The 22,017-nt window shown below is 40.5% G+C and overlaps 1 protein-coding gene across 1 annotated transcript; it reads left to right on the top strand.

Moving 5' to 3' along the window:
* The first annotated feature begins 1,920 nt into the window (after positions 1-1,920).
* On the top strand, positions 1,921-21,966 carry SLC39A6 (solute carrier family 39 member 6). Its single transcript, XM_082298723.1, has 10 exons — positions 1,921-1,995; positions 3,307-4,088; positions 5,284-5,464; positions 5,732-5,901; positions 7,195-7,404; positions 9,053-9,122; positions 10,391-10,768; positions 16,088-16,168; positions 18,568-18,758; positions 18,864-21,966. Exons 2-10 carry the CDS (start codon positions 3,336-3,338, stop codon positions 19,014-19,016), a joined length of 2,187 nt encoding a protein of 728 aa, XP_082154849.1. The 5' UTR covers positions 1,921-1,995; positions 3,307-3,335; the 3' UTR covers positions 19,017-21,966.
* The last annotated feature ends 51 nt before the right edge of the window (positions 21,967-22,017 follow it).

The raw sequence follows: 22,017 nt of genomic DNA, 5'->3' as shown, positions 1-22,017 counted from the left end.
GACACTAAATAGCAGAATGGGAAAAAATTACTAAAGTGCTGTAATTTTACCACAAGATAAACATACTGAGATAATTTCAGTTAAAACAGACCTGACCTCAAGTTTTACTCCAAATAAGTGTTTAAGGTGAATTGTTTTTACTGGAACGGATTCTTTTTCCTTGCTGATGTGCTTTAACTACTCAAATTAAATAAAAAAAGAGAGCACTTGAAGACCAGCTCCGTGTGACCTAAGCTCCAACACTCAGTTTGTAAATGACCTTGACAAGATGGGAGGGTAAAATCCAGATTTGAAAGAATGAAACAGAGACAGTGGATGCATGCAAGAGGCTAGAAAAAGAGGCTGCATCATGTAGCAGCTGTAATTTCAAAAGATTAAAAAAGAATTCCACAAGCAAACACCTAACATTAGCATCTTAGGCATAATTGTTGTGTTACTGAAATAACAGAAAGGCACCTGGTAAACAGTATTCATGCAAAATGAATTAGAATTAAACAACAACAAAAAAACAACCAACCAAACCCCACCCACTCCTGCATTTATAGCCTCCCTCTCTTCCTCCAGGGGAAAAGGAAAAAAAGAAAAAAAAAAGAGTAAGGTTGAATGGCAAGAATTTTTTCAGTACTTCAAAAGCAAGTGCATGGAACACTTCTGTTCCATAACCTTCTGATGTGTTGCTCTCTGTTGTTGGAGCTGTTCACAATGCATACTTCCCTTCTGTCCTTCAGTCAGCTGAACTCATAAACAAAGAGCTTTAATTCAGAGAGTGGGAGGTATTAGACATAAAGAAGAGACATCTGTCACCTCCTGACTGGCGAGCAAGGTGGCACTGTCAGGAGTGCAGGCAGCAGGAGAAAGATGGCTGAAAATCGTTTGGATGTTAAGTTTAAGTCACTGTCATAACATTCAGAAGTCATCAGTAAAGTCAGATACTAGGGCAGGATTCAGTGCTGTCTTCACACTCTAGCAAGCTGAAAAACCCTGGCAACTGATCACACAAGAGAGGCCAAATTCCAGAGGCAGCGGGGATGGGTAGCTGCACCCACTTTACCAGCAGTATCAATCATGTGATGGTAGAAAAAAAAAAAACAAACCTCTGGGAATGGTGGAGGAATAAAAAGGAAATGTAAAAGAGCCTGTGCCTGGGACTCACAGTGGTGAAGGGTTCATGACTAGTTAGGGGTACAGCAAAGCAACATTTCAAAAATACAGCATGTTTTTCCAGAAGAAAACAACATGCTTTTAGCAAGTTTCAAGCCTTTCCCTACGGTGATCTCAGTCTGTTCTTACTGTCCCTTGTCTGCTCGTGCACACAGTGATTCTTTTGCCCCCTCATTAACTACAATGACAGCTTGGGCCAAACAGCGCCCACCGCAAATGCCTTGTGGATGCCTGGAAACCCGACATCCCTTGCCATTTGCCCGCACCCCTTGCTTACAACTAGCCAACCCAATTCCGGCCCTTGCTTGCCCACACACGCACTCTTTTTACGACCGGGAGTCCTCGTACAAAACCCTTTCCAAGCCTCCAAGGAATGCTACCACACCCAGCGCCATCATCCAAGCCACCGCTGCCAGCCCTGAATAACTCGTGGTTTCTGGGATCTGACTCTCATCCTTTTAACTCTCTGGGGAGTATTTCGCACCTCCCACGAAACACTAAATCCAAACTTCAGTGTTTCCTGAAAGAGGGAGACGCTCGGGACCCAGCCTTCCTCCCGCGGCCCCTCCTCCTCGCTGCTGGCTTTGCCCCGCCCCTGGCCGCAGAGAGTCGTGGTGGGCCTCTCCTGGCAGGCGCCGGGGGTGTCCCTGGGCGCCGTCGAGGCCGCGCTTGCCCGGCCCCACGTGAGGCCGCCCCGCCTCCCGCTGGAGCAGGCGGCGCTGGCGCGGCGGCCGCCGTTCCCGGAAAAGGAAAGGGAAGCGAAGGGGCGCGGCGCGGCCGGCGCGGGCGGGCAGCGGCGGTGGTGTGGCTCAGCCCGTCCCGGCGGCGGGAGAGGTAACCTCGAGCTTCTTTTTCGCCTCATCCCCCATCCCCTTCCCCGGCGGCCTCTCGTGGCGCGGTGTGTGCCGGGCCTGGGCCCCGCCGCAGCCGCGGGTGGCCGGGGCCGCCTCCGCCGGTGCGGGGTCGCAGTGGGGGCCGTGGGCGCTGAGCGGCTCCCGCGGGTCCCAGCCACGGAGTGGGACAGGTTGGGAGGAACCACGGTGCAGCGTCTGGTCCAGCCGCCCTGCTCCAGCAGGATCGTCCCAGAGCACGTGGCACAGGACTGCGTCCAGATGGTTCTTGAATATCTCCAGTGAGGGAGACTCCACACCCTCTCTGGACAGTCTCTTCCAGAGTTCGGTTACCCGCACAGTAAAAGTTCTTCCTCATATTCTGGGGACACTCCCTGTGCATCAGTTTCTGCCCGTTGCCTGTTGTCCCGTTGCTGGGCACCGCCGAGAAGAGCCTGGATCCATCCTCTTGGCACTTCTCCTTCAGATACTTGCGGATAGTGGCGAGGTCCCCTCGCAGCTGTCTCTTTCCAGCGGCGGTGTGGGGCTTTTCAGGCTGACTGTAGTATTTTTGGAAACGGAGGTTCTCCGTGCCTACCTGGAAAAGGGTTGAGGCAGCATAGCCCTGCGCACAGTCTCCATAGGAGTTAATTTGCAGCCCTCCTGGAGTATTTATGGAATGAAACACACAAACGTTCACACTTGTGAGCATCTGGTCCACAGCTATGGTGTGTCTGCCTGGTGACAGGAGCCGTGCGACACTAACGTTAAAACAAAGACAGAACGTGACAGGATAAAAAACCAAATTTTTGTGGAGTGCTGGAAACACTCGCCCAGCTGGTTTGCCAAAACCTCCGGAAAATCCAGTAATGAAAGGCTGGGAATTTCGATTTTTAAGCAGAAACATGTAATTTATGCTACTTATTCATTGCTGAGAAATTATAGGACTTCTTTTAAGCACTAGAAAACTAACCTAGAACTTAGTTGGTGCACCCTTGAGGGCTCTCCTTGTTTAGCCTGTATTGGTAGTGACTCAGGCAGAGCTAAACAAAGGCAAGCTGGCACCTGGGGAGGTGTTCATGGCCAGTGACCTCACTGTGGTATTCAGCTTCCTCTGTTGCCTGAGGCAACACATCTGGGAGAAGTTGCTGAATTCGAAAGAAATTTAAATGTCTCTTGCTGCATTGATACTTTGAGCAGGGTTTGGTTTTGTTGGTTGTTGTGTTCTTTTTGTTTAAGCAAATTATGAATGTATGTTACAGAGGACGATGTGATCAGTTTTATGCAAACTGTTTAAATTTTCCTCTTTTTCCAGATTATTTTCACTACTGAAAAGGAACTGCAATGGAGAGTATGGTATCAGTTATTTTCTTTGTATCGTTTTCCATACTGCTGTGTAAAAGTTATCACCATGGAGTGGAGACAGCTACTGTTGTGCATACCTCAGAGCGAGCTTTTCCAGAAAAGACAGTGGGTGTTAATACTGACTTGGCAGGGCTAATACAGAAGTTGCACCTTCAAGAACTTTTTAATCGTTATGGAGAAAACAATTCTCTGTCAATTGATGGGTTTAGAAAACTGCTCCAGAACATCGGAATAGATAGAATGAAAAGGATTAAAATAAGCCACGATCACGATCATGACCACAGTCATGACCATCACGACCATGACCATGATCATCACTCTCATCATAATCACATCTCGTTGAGTAAAAGCTCTGAGAAGACTGCTTGTCCAAACCATGAATCCGATGCCAGCAAAGACCACAGGAACAGCCACGCGAAGGAGCCTCACAAAGCCGAGAGCGTGGAACGCCAGCAGAACTTTGTGCGCAGTAAGAACGCGGTTCATGAGATCACGGCGTCCGTCATCTCCGCTTCCACGGGCGGCCACGCCGAGTTCCAGAACGTGCAGCCTGGAGAAGTCAAGACGGTTGTTCGTGTGGCTCCGGCTGGCCCTGGTGCTGTTAATGTCACAGGAGGCCGCAATGCCACCTGGCTTGGTGCCAGCAGGGCAAACGAATCTCGTACTTCTCCCAAGGAGTTGGAAAGAGGGAGTTACCTCTATTCTAAACTGAAAAAACAAAATGCTCAAGAGGTGAGGCTGATTCTGTTGTATTCTCAGGAATCCAGATCCACCAGGAATGTTGTCATGGCTTATTTTTCAGGTGCTTATTATTTGCCTGGGTGCAAGTTGTGTGGTGTAACAATACCCATAGCCAAACACATGGAAACAGTTTTCCTTGGAACTTAATATTTTGAGGGAATATGGTGTTACGTTCCCAAGCTCAGAGGAAAATTAAGTATAAATGTACACTTGGTTTAAGACATTTATGATTTATATATTTAAATGTTACTAAATACTTAACTGTTACTAAAACTGAAAAACATTTACAATTTTAAACTTGCCTTAAATCAGGAATCTCTTGTTTTCCTGTTAACGGATGAAAGTAAGGAATCTAGTTAAGGTACTGTGATTGTTATCCAAGCTGTCTCACACTGTGATAGTGTAGAACCGTCCTCCTCTTACACCTTCATCTCCCCATCTTATGATTGTATGTAGAAAACAACTCTACAAAAGATTGTGGCAAAATGTCACGTGTTACTTTAAAATAGTAAAAATTAGCACTGATAAGGAGTATAGTTGTGTTGTAGACATTGTGCTTAAACAGTCAGATCCTTTTCCATTAAAGGCTTTAAAAAAGCATGCGGGGTCTTAATGTTTGCAGCCGTTCCAGGTAATTCCGAGTGGGTGGGGATGGCATGTGATGGTGGGTGCTGAATTCACAAGTTGGTGCTATGTTCTGTACTGTCAGAGCAGAAGTACTGCTGCTCTTTAAACCCACTGAGACTAAGTGTAGGTTGCACAGTGGGGAGCTATTTACTGGCAGAAGTGTTTGTACAACATGCTCTGTACAAGACTTTTCTGCAGTAGTCACTGCTACAAAAAGGTATTTGACCTTGTTAATGCTTCCTTAGGTGGCCTTTAAAACTGACTGAAGAGTGTTAGGCTTTTTCTATTTATGCAGCAAAACGTCTGACCCATTTGTGCTGAGAATCAGTTAATAATTACGTATCGTCTACCTGGACTCCCAAACCAGCTTTCTGGGACAGGATTTGGGTGGAAGTACATTTTTTCCTAAATGGATTTGTTACCAGTTTTTGAGTTGTGTTGATATAGCTGTTTTCATTTGGTGCCACTGCATTTCAATTAAGATGGGATGTTGCAGTCCTTTTAAGATGTATCGTGGTGTTTTGGTTCTGGTTAATCTTTAACTTATCTCTTTCCACAGTGCTCCAATGCGTCCAAACTGATGCAGTCACATGGAATAGGCACTCAAGTATTGTTGACTGCTACAGAATTTAGTTATCTCTGTCCAGCTCTTATTAATCAGATTGATGGCAAATACTGCATAGTCCATGCTACTAGAGAAAAAGCTGAAACTCCTCCAAAAAGTTACTCTCTGGAAATAGGTAGGCTGGGATTTTTTCGTAACATCGAAGCTTAATGGAAAAATGTTTATGTTGGTTATAAATCGTAGAAACCTATTTCATAGTTGTAAGAAGTGTCATTTTCTTTTGGCACTTCACCAAGACTAAGAGAGAAATCTGTGTGGCATACCTTTTGTTAACATCTGATTAATTGAGTGGTCAGGTGTGCTTGATAACAGAAATGTTAAACAAACAAAATCATGTACTGCTGTTACTTTCTGTTGTTACTATTTTTTTTTTTTTTACCAGCTTGGATTGGTGGCTTTATATCCATCTCCATCATCAGCTTTCTTTCCTTACTGGGTGTTATTTTGGTACCACTGATGAATCGAGTATTTTTCAAATTTCTTCTGAGTTTTCTTGTGGCATTGGCTGTGGGGACCTTGAGTGGAGATGCATTCTTGCACCTCCTTCCACATGTAAGTATTAGTTACTGTTTCATTCATTATCTCAAAGAAGAGAACTTGACAGCTGTATGTATTAGTGGTAAATTCAATCCCTATTAGTTAATACCCATTTGGTGAGTCGTTTCTCAATGCTTTTACGCAGGTTGTTTGGTGGCAGGGTTTTCCATTTGGAACATCTGTATTACTCATTTCACAGTCCTTAAAAGTGCAAGAATTTCACAGCATTATCCCTCTTTCTATTTCCTGTTCTTAGTCATATGTGCTGCCATGTCCCTTTATTGTTCCTTGCATGCAAGAATTTTGCATAAATTTTCTTAGGTTTATTGTAGTGCTTCCTCTTTTTTTTCTTCCTCCCCCCACCCCCCAGTTTAATGGACTTCAGAGATAGTGGAAATTGCTTACTGAACACTTTAAATGTGAAATGGATAATCAACTATTTTTTGTTATAAGCCACTCATGTTGATGGCTTACCCACTGTGATTTTTTTTTATTTTACCAGAATCCAGCATTTCTGAAGTCCTGGGGAAAATACTACTTGATTGATTTTGGAATGGCTGTTATGTAATAGGGACAATGAAATGGGAATATGGTTGCTAAATTTTTACCTTTCTTGAAGTTCTTAAACAGGCATTTTTCCCCTCCCAAAAGTAACTTGTTCCAGCTTTCAAATAAGATACATAAAAGTGACTGCAGATTCTGTGGTGCTTTCCCAGTCCTGCCTGTAATCCATCAGGTGGTTCTTTTTCCTTTCAGTTAATTTTGCATTTGCTGTGTGAGGTTATGTACATCGAAGTGTGTGAATGAGATCTGCAAAAAGTTATTTTATTTCTGAACATACCAATATCCAGCAAGGAGGGGAAAAATGTCAGACTTTCTTTAAAGAAGGAAATTACAGCCAACCTCCTTGTAAAAGAAGTTGTTTGACATCTGCGAGTTTTCTTAGATGGGAAACTAACTGGTGTGCTGGCTGTGACCACTGCTTAAAATGTGGTTTTCTTGATGGTGTCAGGAGTTTGTGTGGGGGCAGCTGTACACATTGGATTAAGCAGTGTCCATGCAGCTTCAGTAAGTGTGTCAGTGCCAGGCCTGTTCTCAGTCCTTGCAATGTTTCTTCCTATCAACAAATTTCCAATCAATGGATTTCTTTGTAATTGTTTGAGTCTGTAAGCAGAGCCTTTGCCCCGTGAAAATTGTCAAGTCTGGGTTTCAGACATGAGGAAAATGATGTGAAGAATACTTTCTGTGTTTCTTATGTTACAGTTCTTTTTGAATATAATGACTTTCCCCTTTTGGTTCTCCCTTTAGTCTCATGGAAACCATCACCATCACCAGGAAAACCCTCTGCTTGATCAAAAAGGCTCTATGTACAAACACCTTGTTTCTCAAAGTACAGAGGAGAGCGCTTACCTGGATTCTACATGGAAAGGACTTACAGCACTTGGAGGCTTGTACTTCATGTTTCTAGTGGAGCATTTGATCACTTTAATAAAGCAATTTAAAGACAAGAAGAAAAAGGTAGGGGGACTATTACTTTAAAGCTCTATTGTATTGCATGCTCATTTCTGAAACCACATTATTAAAAAACCTTTCACGAATATCATATATCTTTCGATTTAATAGCAATGCCTGACTGGATTAGTGTTAGAATTTCATTCATATTGGGGACACATACACTTCTAAAATATGTGATAACATTTTTGTGTGGCCATTTTATTAAGGGCTCGTAACTATTTCCATAACCAGGCAATATAGTACAGGCTTTGACATCGCAGTGAATTGTGCAATAAGCAAATGTCCAATTGCATCTTTAGTTTCAGAGTGATTTATGATTTAAGAACTCACTTCATTACTGACTTCCTTCTGACCTCTTGAGACAATTATAACTCTCTGAACTGGTTTTATTATTTTAATTCCAGTTCTGGGTGCAATAAGTTTGCATTGTACAGTTATTGTACTGCTGTTGAGGAGGGCACTTGTACAGACAGATAAGGGTTGGCAGTAAGTGCTTACATGAATAAGCATCCAAGTACGCAGTAGAAAGTGATGTCATGGAATAGCATTCTATGTGGAAATGCAGTCTGTCAAGCCCCTTGCTGCTTTCCCTTCTCTCCCCCAAAAAGAGCAGTGCAGCTCTGATTGTTATGCTGGGTTTTATGTGTAAGATAAGTAACTGAATTTTGCAGGTTATAAGTGTTGATAACTTGCCACTTACTGGTAACAGTTTTTTAAAGACCAGTATAGCCAGGAATAAAGAATGATAGCAAAGTTTACTCAGTGAGAAAGATGAAGCAGGAGCTGGTGATATAATAGGATCATAGAGTGGTATGATTGGAAGGTATCTTAAAGGTCATCTGGTTCCAACCAATCCTATGCTTTGCATGAAGAAAGTTAGCAAATACTAATTACTTAGTTTAAAACCAGCTAATTGCTAGGCTGCCTCAAAGACTGATAATCTCTGTTTAGTTTTCTTGTTTAATTGGTCATTAAGGCAACAGTCACAGAGCAGATGCCATGTAAGCTCTTTGATCATGGGAGGTTGTGTTCGTGTGGTTTATACGGAAGCTAAACTAACAGTGAGCCTTCCCTATCTCTAGTTAAATTTGTTTGACAGGAAGGAACATGAAGAGTTTCAAGCAAAGCAAGAATTTTGTCTCCTCACAGCCACAAGGAATGGATTTCCTGTTAGACTAATTATGCCCTCCTAAATACTGAGTCACTGATCATAAAGTGTTGTGATACAGACTTGTGTTTGCGAGTAGAGATTTTGCTTGGTTTTCCTTCTGTACATTATAAAAAACCATTATATTGACATTATGATAGAAAAGAATCAGCAGAATAAGTTACTCAGCATTTGATGTGTTTCGCTTCTCAGATGAAAACCTGCTTATTTCTTGTGAAAAATGTAGCACATTTATGTGTGTGGGTTGGTTTGTTTGTGGTGATTTTTTGTTTTGTTTTGTTTTTTCTTCCCTCCTATGGAGACTGAGGAACCTTTGTCATCTTACTCTACTTAGTTCAGTTTTTAGTATTCTACACTCTTTGTACGGCTTCTGTGTTGTCCTCTTTCTGTGCAGGCTGCATAAATGTGAATGTAATGTTGCTCACGTATATCCTGAAAAATAAGTAAAATATTCATAACTGCAGTGTTTTCTTTTGGAATAAGAAAAAAAATGAAGATGATGGAGAAAGTAAGAAGTTTTCAGCGAATGAAGAAAAGTTGGATACAGATGATCGTGAGTCCCATTAATATCACACAGTTGTTATTTTGTGGCAGCACTGTTTAAAAAACACCTGACTGATGGCAGCTCATAGATCTGCTTCTTACTTTAGGTTGGATCACTGCCTATTTGAATTGTTTTCAAAACAGAACCAGTCTATGCTGATATGTAGAGCACTAGCTCTATTTGCTGCTTTCCTTTAAAAAGGATCAGTGGAGTAGAAGTAGTGAATGCACAGTTTTGGAACCTTAAGCCTCTTAATTCTGGATTTAGCAGCAGAAGTTGAAGTCGTTCCATGAAGGTTGCAATACAGCTGTGCCTACTGACTTCTACACTTCTCTTTAGACTGCTAGATGTTATATGTATGACTCATTATTTAGATTTCTGGGTACCCTAAGTCTGGATTTTGTTAGTTTGATTGATTATTTATTTATAAGGGTAATAATATAAAATTCTAGACAATACTTGAAGTTCAACATTCAGAGTGCAAATGACCATGTGTCCCCAAGATCATGCCTTAAGCCAAAACTGATTGACTAGTTACTTGCTAGCTCTTGTTGCTGAAAGAGATGCTCAGTTTTTCAGAGTAATCTTATAACTAATGAAATGCTTGTCTGTAATGTAGAAAAAAAAAGAATTGTATTTATTCATTTAATTACAGGGGAAGAATTTATCAAGTTTCAGAAGTTAGTTAAAATAACCAACTGTACTGTGCCAGCAATGTTTATATGAGGGTATTTCATAGTCTGTATTGATGACTATTTTTGAGTGTTTATTTTCCAGATGTTAAACTCAAGTGCCTGTATGTATTTTGAAATTATCTGTAACATAATCTCCTGTATCCTTTTTCTTCAGCCCTGAGATAAGTAAATGGCACATGCTTTTCAGATAGTTGGTTTTTCTGAAGAAATTGAACTAACAGTCTTCATGCTGTGAAACTGAGACTTGGAGCCTTTTGCTGTTGTGTTTAAATTGCAATGGGTCTTAGATTAAAAGATTTTTTTGCCTTTTGGGAAGCATTTGTGGCCATAATATAAGGGCTGCTTCAGCAGTAGGGGACAGAAGCTAGAAGTTTTCCTTATTTTGATCTATTGGGAAGTATCTCTGAAATCTGAATAAGTTGTGGAAACCCTTCAAAAAAATCTTCTGGTGGAAGAAGTTGGATTATCAGTCTCAACTTCTAAACTTCTTTACTACTTCACATATTCAAACTGTTTATTGAATGTTTGCTTCCTAGGTGATTTTTAAAATGTGTAACATTTTACTCTGGGTTTTTGTAACAGGGCCTGAGGGCTATCTAGGGACTGACTCTCAAGATCCATCAACCTTCATTTCTCAGCAGCCAACTGTACAAGAGGAAGAAGAAGTGATGATAGCTCATTCTCATCGAGAGGAGGTTGACAATGAATATGTGTCCAGGGGCTGTAGAAACAAATGCCATTCTCACTTGCACGATACTCTAGGACAGACAGATCATCTTAGTCACCATCACCATGACTACCATCACATTCTGCATCACCATCATCATCAGAACCATCATCCCCACAGCCACAGTCAGCGCTACTCACGCGAAGAACTGAAGGACGCGGGGATAGCAACTCTGGCATGGATGGTGATCATGGGAGATGGACTGCACAATTTTAGTGATGGACTAGCAATTGGTAAGTGCTAACTTGGATGCTGCAGCTTTCCTGGATGTGAAAGCAGTGAAGTCTTCTAGCTGCCTCTTACCTCTGCTAGGGATGTAGCTAATTAGCAGAGGATCTTTGAAGCCTAAACTTTTTCCTCAGAGCATCACCTTAATGAGTAAGAAAAATCTCCAGCTTAACAACCTGGAGGTCAGTGATAAATGAAACAGAAATTATATGTTTGCAGCTGTATTTCTTTAGATCATCTATAAACTGGGCTCCATTTCTTATTTTTGAAGAGCTAGAGCTAACATTTCTCAAAACTAAAGCTAGGGTTATAAAAAATATTTGAGATTGGCTTTGTATTTCAGTGCCTGCAAGTGCTCAGCAATTTTTAAAATGTTAATTATTTTTATGGAAAGCTTGTAATTTTTCATCACATACAAAGTAACTGTGTTTTTTCACTCCAGTCAGGACACTGGTATCATTGGCTTCTTTACTTCTTTTTCTCTTTCATCTTCTCTTGTTATGCAGCAAGGTCAGGTTCTATACTTGGCATATCAGGTTCTATACTTGGCATATCTGCCTGCCTGCCTCTACTGGGCCCTGGTTACACATCAGTGTTCCTCCAGAGCACTGGTGGATAGGGAGATGGGGCCCTGGCTTCAATCTGTTTTAGCCTGCAAATTTTATTTTCTGTTACAGTGGTCATACTATACTCAAAACCTTGTTCCTAAAGTTGAGCATAATAGTCCATTTTTTAAAAATTTGAACAGGTATAAACAGTTATTTTACTCATAAACAAAACATGTATCTTTTTGTTCTTGATTTGTTCGTGCCCCTGTTTTTTCCTTAATGTGTGTAGTTGCTCAGTATTTTTTGATAATGCTTCAGTGAAAATACTTCTTTATCACAAAAATAGTAGATTGGTTATTTTGTTTCGGACTTTTGTCTGGGAGGTCAGGTTTGGCAACTCTCTCATGTTTTTCCTAGGAGGAGAATTAGACTACAGATATTTGGAATTTAAAAGGTCAAAATAAGTTACAGAAAGTGAAGACAAATCAATAACCTTCAGTATTTATGCTAATCTTTCCTGATCTTGACTATTGTATTTAAGACTAATCTTTACAGGTACTGGATTTATTTCCAGGTTGTTTAGCATACTGGAGGCAGTTCAGCGCTATCAGTCTGTCTGTAAATTTTATTGTAGGAAAAAGTTCATTGGTGTTTGAAGAGGAAACACAATAATAACTATTTTCTCACAGCAATATTTGCAGTTGTTAAGATTCAGTCAATTCAAAGTATAATGTGAAAAGAGACTTCCTGATTTAATCTCATTTTTGATGAAAGTTGAAGCATGAAATGTAAATTTTTGAGCAGATCAGTAGTGAAAATGTGGTAGAAGGAAGATTTGCATACAAATGGCACACAGAATCAATTACCTCTTGGCATTAGGGAGATTTGGGAAGGAGCTATGACTTTATAGTTATGAAGGGAAAAGTATGAGAAAGGTTAATAAAGGCTTATTGAACAAGTGTGAGCAATAGCTTTCAGAAGTCCTGCTGTGTAGCTTGTTCAGGCTAATGGAAATATGGGTTTCTTTCAGTTCTGTATGTGCTTAAAAGTATTATGGGAAAACATCAATTTGATGGTGGTGTGAAAATGCCAATGCTACTTGTGTAGTAGTTCATCTGTATTTTAAAGATGTGAAGCTTCTGTAAAGATAGCTTTAGCCAGCATAACCCTTCATTTAAGTTGATTTACTCCATGTGATTCGTTATTCATAAGTTTCATCAGTTACTTTTTCCCTCAAATCTGTTGTGCTAATTATGTAGGAACAAGATTTAAAAGTGCTTATTTTTTTATTAAGACGTGGAACAGTTGCATCTGACTCAGTTGTGCAAAAGGATAATCTGTGATTTGAACTTTTATGTGTAATTACAACTAAATAAGTAAAATGCAGGACAGTATTTTTACACTGGTCTTGCATATGTATTTTTTTCTTTAGCTTTTGAGAGAAGTCATGTCGTAAAAGTTTATTTTAAGATACCAGTGATGCTATTAAATCAGTGTCTTGAGAGGGGATAATGCCAGATATATTAATTTCATCTTCAGTTTTTTAACATTTCAGGATTTCTTTTTAGCAGTGAAAAAATAAAAAGAGATATTCTTGCTATTTAAGCTTGTATTTTGATTACTTCTTACTTTTCCTCTCTGAACTTTATAAGAATTAAGTTTGCCATGGTCTTGTCTAAAGCTCTAGTGCTCTGTGTGTCACCTCAGCCCTTACCTTCTCCCCACTTTCCCCCAAATTTGCTGTTGGCGCCATCTGTTTTATCCAGATCATTAGTGAAGATACTGAAGAAAATGGGTTGCAGTCTTTGTCCTGGTGAACTCTGCTTTTTACTCACCAGCCACCAGGCCCTGTTAGCCCAGCAGTCCATCACTGTGCAAGCCTGTATTTCCTCTTTGCCCAGATGAGACTGATGTAGGAGATAGTGTCAGAAATCCTACTAAAGTTAATCCTACTGTAGTTCTGTTACATTCACCATCTCTATGGTCAATTATCTCCTCAAGCTGGATTCAGCTTTTGCAGAGGGATTTTAGAGGGTACTCAACGTGATCTTTTCAGGAACTGAGATGACAACGACCATTCCTGAGTCCTGTTCTTTGCCTTTCTCAAAGATGGGAATAATGTTATCCTTTTCCCAGAGTTCCACTGTGGCCTTCTCTAGCCATGGTTTTCCACACATGACAGACAGCAGCTTTTTAGTCACACTAGTAACTCTGTCAGTACCCTTAGGTGAGTCCCAACCTGGGATGCACCTGAGCATTTCCAGTTTTTTCTGCATTTCTCTGAACTGTTGCTTCTGTGGTTTGCTGTCTCTTTCTTTCTGGAGTGGAGCTGGGATCTGGCTTTGTTGACAAAGACTGAGATGAAGGCTGTGCTGGTGCTTTGCCTCTTGTTATGTCTGCTGCTTATTTCCCTTCCTCATCTATCAGCAGACCCAAATTTTTCATGAACTCTGTTTCTCAGCTAGCATTCTTGTAGAACTGTTTCTTGTTATCCTTTGTGTCTTGTTCTAGATCTAGCTGGGCTTTGATCTTTCTCCCTTTTGTTCCACTGCTTTTGACTTCCTTGTTGCCAGTTTTTGTTCCTATTTCTTGTGTGCTTCCTTTTTGAATCTGAATTTATTAGGACACATTGCTTAGCTGGGCACGTCTTCTGCGAGTGTTCCCACACAAATAGGCTTGTTTGTTCATGCATCTCTGTGCTTTACAAACTGGCCATCCCTTTTGGGCACATTATCCCTTTTGACTGATTCCCTGGTCATTCTACACTGCAATTCCTCAAAAAAGTCAAAGTCTGCTTTGTTAAAGCCTAGAGTCCTAATTTTGCTTCTTCCTCTTCCAGCCTCCTCATGTGTGCTGAACTCAGTTACCTCATGCTCACAAGATGGCATTTTTTGCTGTATTGCCATCAGTTTTTCCTTGTTTTTGAGCAGCAGGTCAGTTACAATGCTAATCCTGGCTGGCTTTTTTGTCATTTATAGTAGGAAACCATTACCAATACAATTAAAGAACATCCTGGTTTGTCTGCCCAGTATTGTTACCTCCACAGCTGAAAACTCTTGTGTGAATGGTGATGTCCTGTGTTCATAGGTAGGCTTATCCACCGCCTTTTCTTGGTTGGATGATTCATGACCTTATTCCTAGTGTTATTTTGATCTTGGCCAAGAGACTAAATAGACACATGGAACTGCAGTTCGTACATTTGTACTGGAGCTCGCTGTGGTCAAGGAACCCCTTTATGTAGGTATCCCCAAAGGCAGTTGTATTGTCTCTTTGTAGGCAGTTGGTATCTATCTGTGATACACCAGAGAAGCTTTGGTGGTTTCTCCACAGCATCATTCAGGCAGTCTCTGGGCAACCAGTGAACTTCCTTGGGCAATAGGTCAGCAGGTCTGTCTCTGTCCTGCACAGGAGGGCATCTCCTATCCCTAAAAAAAAAAAATCTTTCTTTTTGTACTGCTGGCCCCTAATGTGATGTACTGAACTGCTGGGCAAGGCAGGACTCATTTATCCTCTCACTGCTGCCAGGGTCATGACCATGTTCTTCAGATCAGTGGCTGCAAGTGGGCACAGAAGGTTCTTCCTGTTGCCACACTTCACTTTTTTCAGATGTTACCTATCTGAGAGTTCATGGTTCCTGCTTTGGTCCTGCCTTCCTCTTTGATCTGAGAGGCTTGGGCTCTTGCCTCTGTACAGCCTCTCCTGGAGACCCTCTCATGCTGTTTGTTATCACTCATCCAAAGATGACTGCTCACCACTTCCTGCATCCTCTTCCTCGGATGCCACAGCACACATCCCAGACATAATGTTGCTGCTGTTGTCATCACTTCAGGGAGGAGCATCAGTCATTTCTTGCACATTAAGACCTGGGTAGCAGTGTCTCCCTCAAGAGTTAGGTCAGCCTGTAGTTTCCCCAGTGACAAGAAGGGATTGTCTCCAGTGGAGTCATTGCCCTTGTAGTGCTTCCTCTGGGAACAGTACTTCTGGGTCCCATGTGTGCCAGCCACTGTGACATGGCCTCGTGCCTCTTTGCTTGTTGGCAGCACCTTGTTTGCTGGCAGGCTCCTGGTAGCAGCTGAAGAGGAAGCTGGATGAGGCTCTGCACCCTTGGAGAGGCTCTCTATGCAGCTGGGGACCTGACATGCTGTGTGTGAGCTGTGGTTCAGCTCTGCAGCCCTGCAGTGTGCTGTGTTCTCCTGAGCTGCTGCCAAACAAGAAAAATGGCAGGCAACAAGAGGAGCAGAGAAGACATGAAAAATGAGGATTGTTGGACTAGTTTAAGAGGTTTTTGTGGGTTTGGGTTTTTTTTTTCTCCACTTAAAGTGTGGTAGTTACTTAAAAGCAAGCTGCCAAAAGTTGGTCTGTCACTGTTGATTTCATAGCCTCTCTTGTTGTTGGCTTGACTTTCCTTTCTTAAAGTGTCTGACTGTCAGGTGCAGTTGAGCTGCTTTCTTCCCTTTGTATATTAAAAAAAAAAGTATTTTCTGACAGTATTTCCATTTATTACATTTTTGGGAAGGGTGTTGTTGGAACGTATTTGGCTTCGTTCAGAAATAACACAGTGAAATGTGGTTTCTTTAATAGTAGGATTCTTAAGTTTCAAAATTCTTCTTCAGAATCACAAACAACTGTTCAGTTAAAGTTGAAATGCTTCCACAAAAATAATTTTAGTGAAATATATGTCCTAATATGACACAAGTATGTGCAACAATGCTTCTGCACTTGATGTCTGAATATGCAGTAACATTTTGTTTGCTTTTTTTTCCTGTCTCTTCATAGGAGCAGCCTTTACTGAAGGGTTATCTAGTGGTTTAAGCACTTCTGTGGCTGTATTTTGCCATGAATTACCTCATGAGCTAGGTAAGAACCCAGCATTTCCATATGCTGCATGTGTATGTACTTACAGGTGCATGTGGGAGAACAAAATTTGATCAAAAAACTTCATCCTTGACAGGTTGTCTATTCAAGGATACTTCTGATTTGCTTAAAGACTGTTTAACCATTTCTTAATTGAAGTAATCTTCTAAAACTTGAAATATTTCAGCTACTTTGTTTAAAACTGTCTCTTGCAGTTACTTTCAGCTTTTTCTGTCCCCTTTAGTTGTAGTTGTTATTCTCCTTATATATAACATAAGTTGTGGATTACAGAAGAACATATGACAGAATTTGTTTTTCTCACATCTCCCCTTAATTTTATTCTCGTGCTTGTGCTGCTAAAAGCAAGGTCACGATTAGTGAAAGTATGTTCTGCATAACATTTGCTGCTTTTTCATTAAGTCTTGCAAAGACTTGCTGTAGCTCTAAATTAAACTTGAAACTACTTAGAAATCTTTCTGAAAACAGTTTGTCTTTCAAGCTCAAGTGATTTAAATTCGTGTGCGGTCCCATGAGACATTTTTGTCGTGTCTTACAATCTGAGCTCAGTATTTGGCCCTTCTGAAGGGCAGCTGGTGAGAGCAGGATGGATCTGCTTAGCTGAACTCGAGACGAAGCTGATCTTTCCAGTTGTCAAATCATTTCAGATGTGCAACTGGTGTTTATTTCTTAGCTGTCATGGTCACAGTCATACTTGGTGTATAGAAAGAAGAAAGAACAGTTTGCTTTCACCTTTTTTAAGGTTTAGTTCCCCAGAGGGTAGAACATTCAGTTTCATTTAATGGAGCTTGTAAACCAGTATATGTAAACATTGAACCATCTCTATAGAAACAGTTTGATATACTTGTACAGTAATGTTATACAGAAATACATTAGGGTGGAGAAAACATACCTGATTTTATGGGTTGGGAGGAATTGAGTCTTGTTCGTATTAGTCGTGGAACTTGTATTAGTTACACGTACTAAGTGTTGTTAGTTCAGATATACAAAGTAAATTAATGTTATGAATCTGGTAATTTTAGATGCAACTGTTTTGTTGGTTTGTGAAATAAGAAAAATATTTTAAAATTTAAATCATACTTCTTTAATCAAAATAGAAAACTTGATAGGAAATACCTTTTTTAACAGAGGACATGAAGTGGCATAGGAATATTGAAACAATTGGGACTAGTTGAGGTTAGCTGGGATTAAAATTGTATCATTGTTAATGCTAAACAATGTTCGTAATATACCAGTTCATCTTAATTGCAATAGCTTGTAGGAAAAGCTGTTGTAACAAATAACTCAGCTCTGAAAATCACTTTTGTTTACCTTAACTGGAGATAACTTATAAAGAATCTGTTTTATTTTCAAATAATAAGCTTATATTACTCTTGTTTAGACAAAAATATGTTCTGAATTGCAGAAAATCTGTTTCTGGCTGGTGGTCTATTATTCCTTTGAGTAAAAATAAGACATTAAGGATCATTTACAGAAATTAATAAAGAAATTATTTTAAATTTATAAAACAAATTAAAAGTACAAAGAGCAGTTACAGGATAATAAATTGAGTATGCAATTGAGTGGGAATATTTTATTTTAGAAACACTCATGCATATCAGGTACTGCAGCATTTTACAGAGGTGGTTTAAATGCAAACTGCTTGAGGATCTGAAGCCCTTAGAGACCATCCAAAGGAGGGGTACAAAGATGGTGAAGGGCCTTGAGGGGAAGCTATGTGAGGAGCGGCTGAGGTCATTTGGTCTGTTCAGCCTGGAGGAGACTGAGGACAGACCTCATTGCAGTCTGCAACTTCCTCCTGAGAGGAAGAGGAGAGGCAGGCACTGATCTCTTCTGTCCTGTGACTTGGTACAGGACCCAAGGGAATGGCCTGAAGCTGTGTCGGGGAGGTTTAGGTTGGATATCAGGAAAAGGCTCTTCACCCAGCGGGGGTTTGGCTACTGGAACAGGCTCCCCAGGGAAGTGGTCACTGCACCAAGCCTGAGAATTTGAGGAGTGTTTGGACAATGCTCTCAGGCACGTGGTGTGGCTCTTGGGGTATCCTGTGCAGGGCCAGGAGTTGGACTTGATGATCCTTGTGGGTCATGTCCAAATCAGGATGTTCTGTAATTCAACAAAAAGCTGCTTTTTTCAAAATTGCTATGACTTTAAGGTAAGAAATTTAGAGTAGATTTAGAAATTAGAGCTGCTGTGTTGTTGTTCATTTGCACCCTTTAATTTTTGGTCCCTCAGTGATTTCTGATTTTATGAAGGAAAAAAAATAAGGCAAAAGCCAACATAAAAATAGCATAGTCATTTTGTAAGTAAGAAAACTGTAAGTGAGAAAACGCTGCAATACTTACCCGAGAATGAAAACTTTGGGGGTTTTTTTTTTCCCGTTTTAGGAGATTTTGCTGTACTTCTCAAAGCTGGTATGACTGTCAAGCAAGCTGTGCTTTATAATGCTCTGTCAGCTATGCTGGCCTATCTTGGAATGGCAACTGGGATCCTTATTGGTCATTATGCAGACAACGTTTCAATGTGGATATTTGCACTTACTGCTGGCTTGTTCATGTACGTGGCTCTTGTGGATATGGTAAGTGACTACACCTATTTGAATTTTGTTTAACACAGCTTAAGAATTAATGCTTTGAAGTAACTGTTTATTTTGAAGGCATTTAACACTTTTGTGTTTGTTTAGGTCCCTGAAATGCTCCACAATGATGCCAGTGACCATGGATGTAGCCGGTGGGGATACTTCCTGTTACAGAATGCTGGGATTCTCTTGGGTTTTGGGATAATGCTGCTTATCTCAGTGTTTGAACATAAGATTGTATTCAGCATAAACCTGTGATCTTGGTTGCCAGGAAGACAGTTTGGTGTTAAATTATAAGTGGTAGGGTTTTTTTCTACGAATTTCCTTGTTGGAAAGGTACGTTTGATAAAGAGTAGATATTTTTATTGGTGTGCTTTGTTGTTGTGTGCTTCCCTCCCTTCTTGCCTGATAGAAAGGAACACTGTAAAGTTTGGGGTTTATTGGGTTTTTTTGTTTGGTTCTTTTTTGGTTGTGTCTTATTTTTTTTTACTTGGGATTTAGCATTGCTTATGGTACTGTGGAAAGTGGTACTTAGTAAAACACGGCTAAAGTGCCAAATCTGTATTGTTTATATTGTCTGTATTGTTTGGGGGTTAGGTTGTTTTTTTACTGAATTTATTTACTGTATGTAATTATATGTAATGTTTTTTACTTCAGTAGTTTTTTGTTTTAAAGAGGTAAAAACACAGTGGTTTTTATTTTAGCACAATTAAAGTCAGTGGATACAAAGCACAGTGAACAAAGTAAAACAAGAACAAGACATGTAATGGGTAACATGTGTTTATTGGTAAAAACCTATTTCTTCTGCTTCCACCTGATATATATGTAAAGGCAGATGAGTCCACTCTATCCTTTGTGGTGTTGCTTTCTCTCAATAGTTGTGGATTCCTGTGTCTTATTCCAGTTGGTTTCTACTCCAAACAACTTAATGTGAAACCATGTTCTATGTGTTTACATCAAATGTTTTGTTTCATCCCTTCTGATATGAGTTGCTCTTCACTGATTTCTCAAATCAGCAACAAAAGTCCAGCTCTTAAATTGCAAAAGCTTTAAGATATGTGAATTCCATCAAAAAGACTTTAAAAGCAGTGCTGTATCCCACTTCACTGCCTGAAGTGACAAAGATGTATTAAAGCCTGTTTGATATCAAGGGGCGGAGTGCTACAGGCTGAGATAAACAGTCATTTCCTACAACAGCTTCCTGAAGTAAGGTGTTGATTTACTTTGGGAAAATGAGCTGAGTGGGAGAGCTGCCTACTTATAGTTCAGTGTGATTGCACACAAACCTGTGCTGTTTAGTTCTTTGCAAGAACTAAAGCTGAGAAATCAAAACCAGCAAAATTTCTTTGGTAGCATATCAAGGGAAGCAGTGAGTTAAGGATAATAAGTGTATAAATATGTAGTTTGAGCCTACAGTCTTAATATGTTTAACCACCCTGAATGTAACTGAAGGATGAAGGTTGAAAAAACCAATAGCCAAATAAATAAATTCTGCATTTGCAGGGAAGGTGAACATGTAAAAGTTGTTTAATGATGAATAAATAACAGAATTATGCTATCTTACTAGCTAGCTTTAAAAATTCCAGAAATAAAACAATTAGAACCTATTTCTGATCCACTGCTTCAAATCATCACCTGAATAAAAAGCTGGAACAACAGAGAAATGTTTGATAATACTGTGTATGACAGGTTAAAACAGTTTGTGGGTCTGTCATACAGTGGAAGCCAGGAACCATTCTATCACCTCAGAAACAGATGTTCTCAATTGAGAGGTTTGGGAGTTTTTTAGGAGTTGAGAAATGGGTACCACAGGAGTTTTTGCAGCCAGTGCAATATTAGCTTCTCCTCCTTCAGCCTTTCCTCAGGTTAGCAAGACTGATATTTACTCTTCTGCTCACAGTGATGAAATCCTGTTCTGCACCTTCTTTGAAGCCAGGGGTTGAGAAAGGTGTTCTTCCTTCAGCTCTCCTAATGCATCCCTGTGTCTAGCAGGCACTGTAGGGCATGGGTTTACCCATGGTGTGGGAAAACACCATAAATGCAGTGCACTTCAGCCCATGGGGCTTCCACCTTCTGCACTGCACCCGACTGCTACCGTAATCAGGCATCCCTCTAGTCCTGGGGGATTTCAGGGTTGGGTTAGGGTAACCCCAACCCTAACCCTAACTAATTTAACAGTATGAAAAATGAATTGTCTTTAGACCATGTGAGCAGAAATGTCTCTACCCTGTACACAAGCATATTCCACCCATTTACTGCTCTTCAATCATTGATGGAGAAATGTCCATGACAGGCAGTTGTCCAGACTAATAACTGAGAAGACTATAGACTGAAACTTGCTGTAGTTTTGTATCAGCAGGATGACAAAAGGTTGGTTGTTTTTTTTGTTTTGAGTTGGTTTGTTTGTTTTGTTGTTTTTTCTGTCAGGCTTATAAAGTTGAATCTGCATCTGTTGCAGTGTACTCATGTTGGAAATACTCATGGTTTGGCAAGCCAGTGGGGCAGAGCCTCTGAGTAGCCCTTTATTTTTATGTGTATATTTTTCTGCAGCAGTTTTTAATGTGCCTGGCTACTCTGGATAGTAAATGGAAGTGTCTGCTTGGTGTATCCGTCTGTAGTGTAGTACAGACCTTAATTTTATATGCTGTTACAGCTGCCTTTAGTGCCTGTGCTAGATGCAGGTAAACTGAATAGGCAAACAGTGCTGGAATCAGTTTTGTTTGGTTTTTTTTTTTTTTTTTTTTGGTAACATTCTTCTAATGGTTTGGGCCTGTATTTGTACAGAAAAGGTGTCATGTGTAGTTACTCTGTGCAGCAGGAGTCAGAGCAAAAAGGTGTGGAGGTTCTCAAGTTCTCACCTGCCTGGCCTGTGGGGATCAGGTGCTGGTACGGTTTCTCTGCATCCTTTGTGCCTAAATGCGATGCCACGTGTGTTGTGGGAATGCAGCTCGTTTATATTTGTAGAAAACACAGCCCAGGCTGAAACGGAATTCAAAGGCTGAAATGGAATTCAGGGACGCTCTGCTGCTGCCTGAACTGAGACACCAGTGCAGTTAAAATCTCTGTGGAAAAACTGGGGCGTTCTGTTTTCCACGAGCAGCAAACAAAAAGATGTTTTAATGAAATGTGGGTTGTTGGTTTTTTTTTTTTTAATTTAAAGTACGTTTTTGGTGTGTATATATATGGTCACTGTAGCTGTTACTGTATTGCTGTGTGCTAGAGAAAATAAACCACTGAACCAAACCGGAGGCGTTTGAGC

This window comes from Coloeus monedula (genome assembly GCF_965178545.1).
Source record: "Coloeus monedula genome assembly, chromosome: 1".
Taxonomy (NCBI): Eukaryota; Metazoa; Chordata; class Aves; order Passeriformes; family Corvidae; genus Coloeus; species Coloeus monedula.
This window is presented reverse-complemented; position numbering and strand designations above follow the sequence as displayed.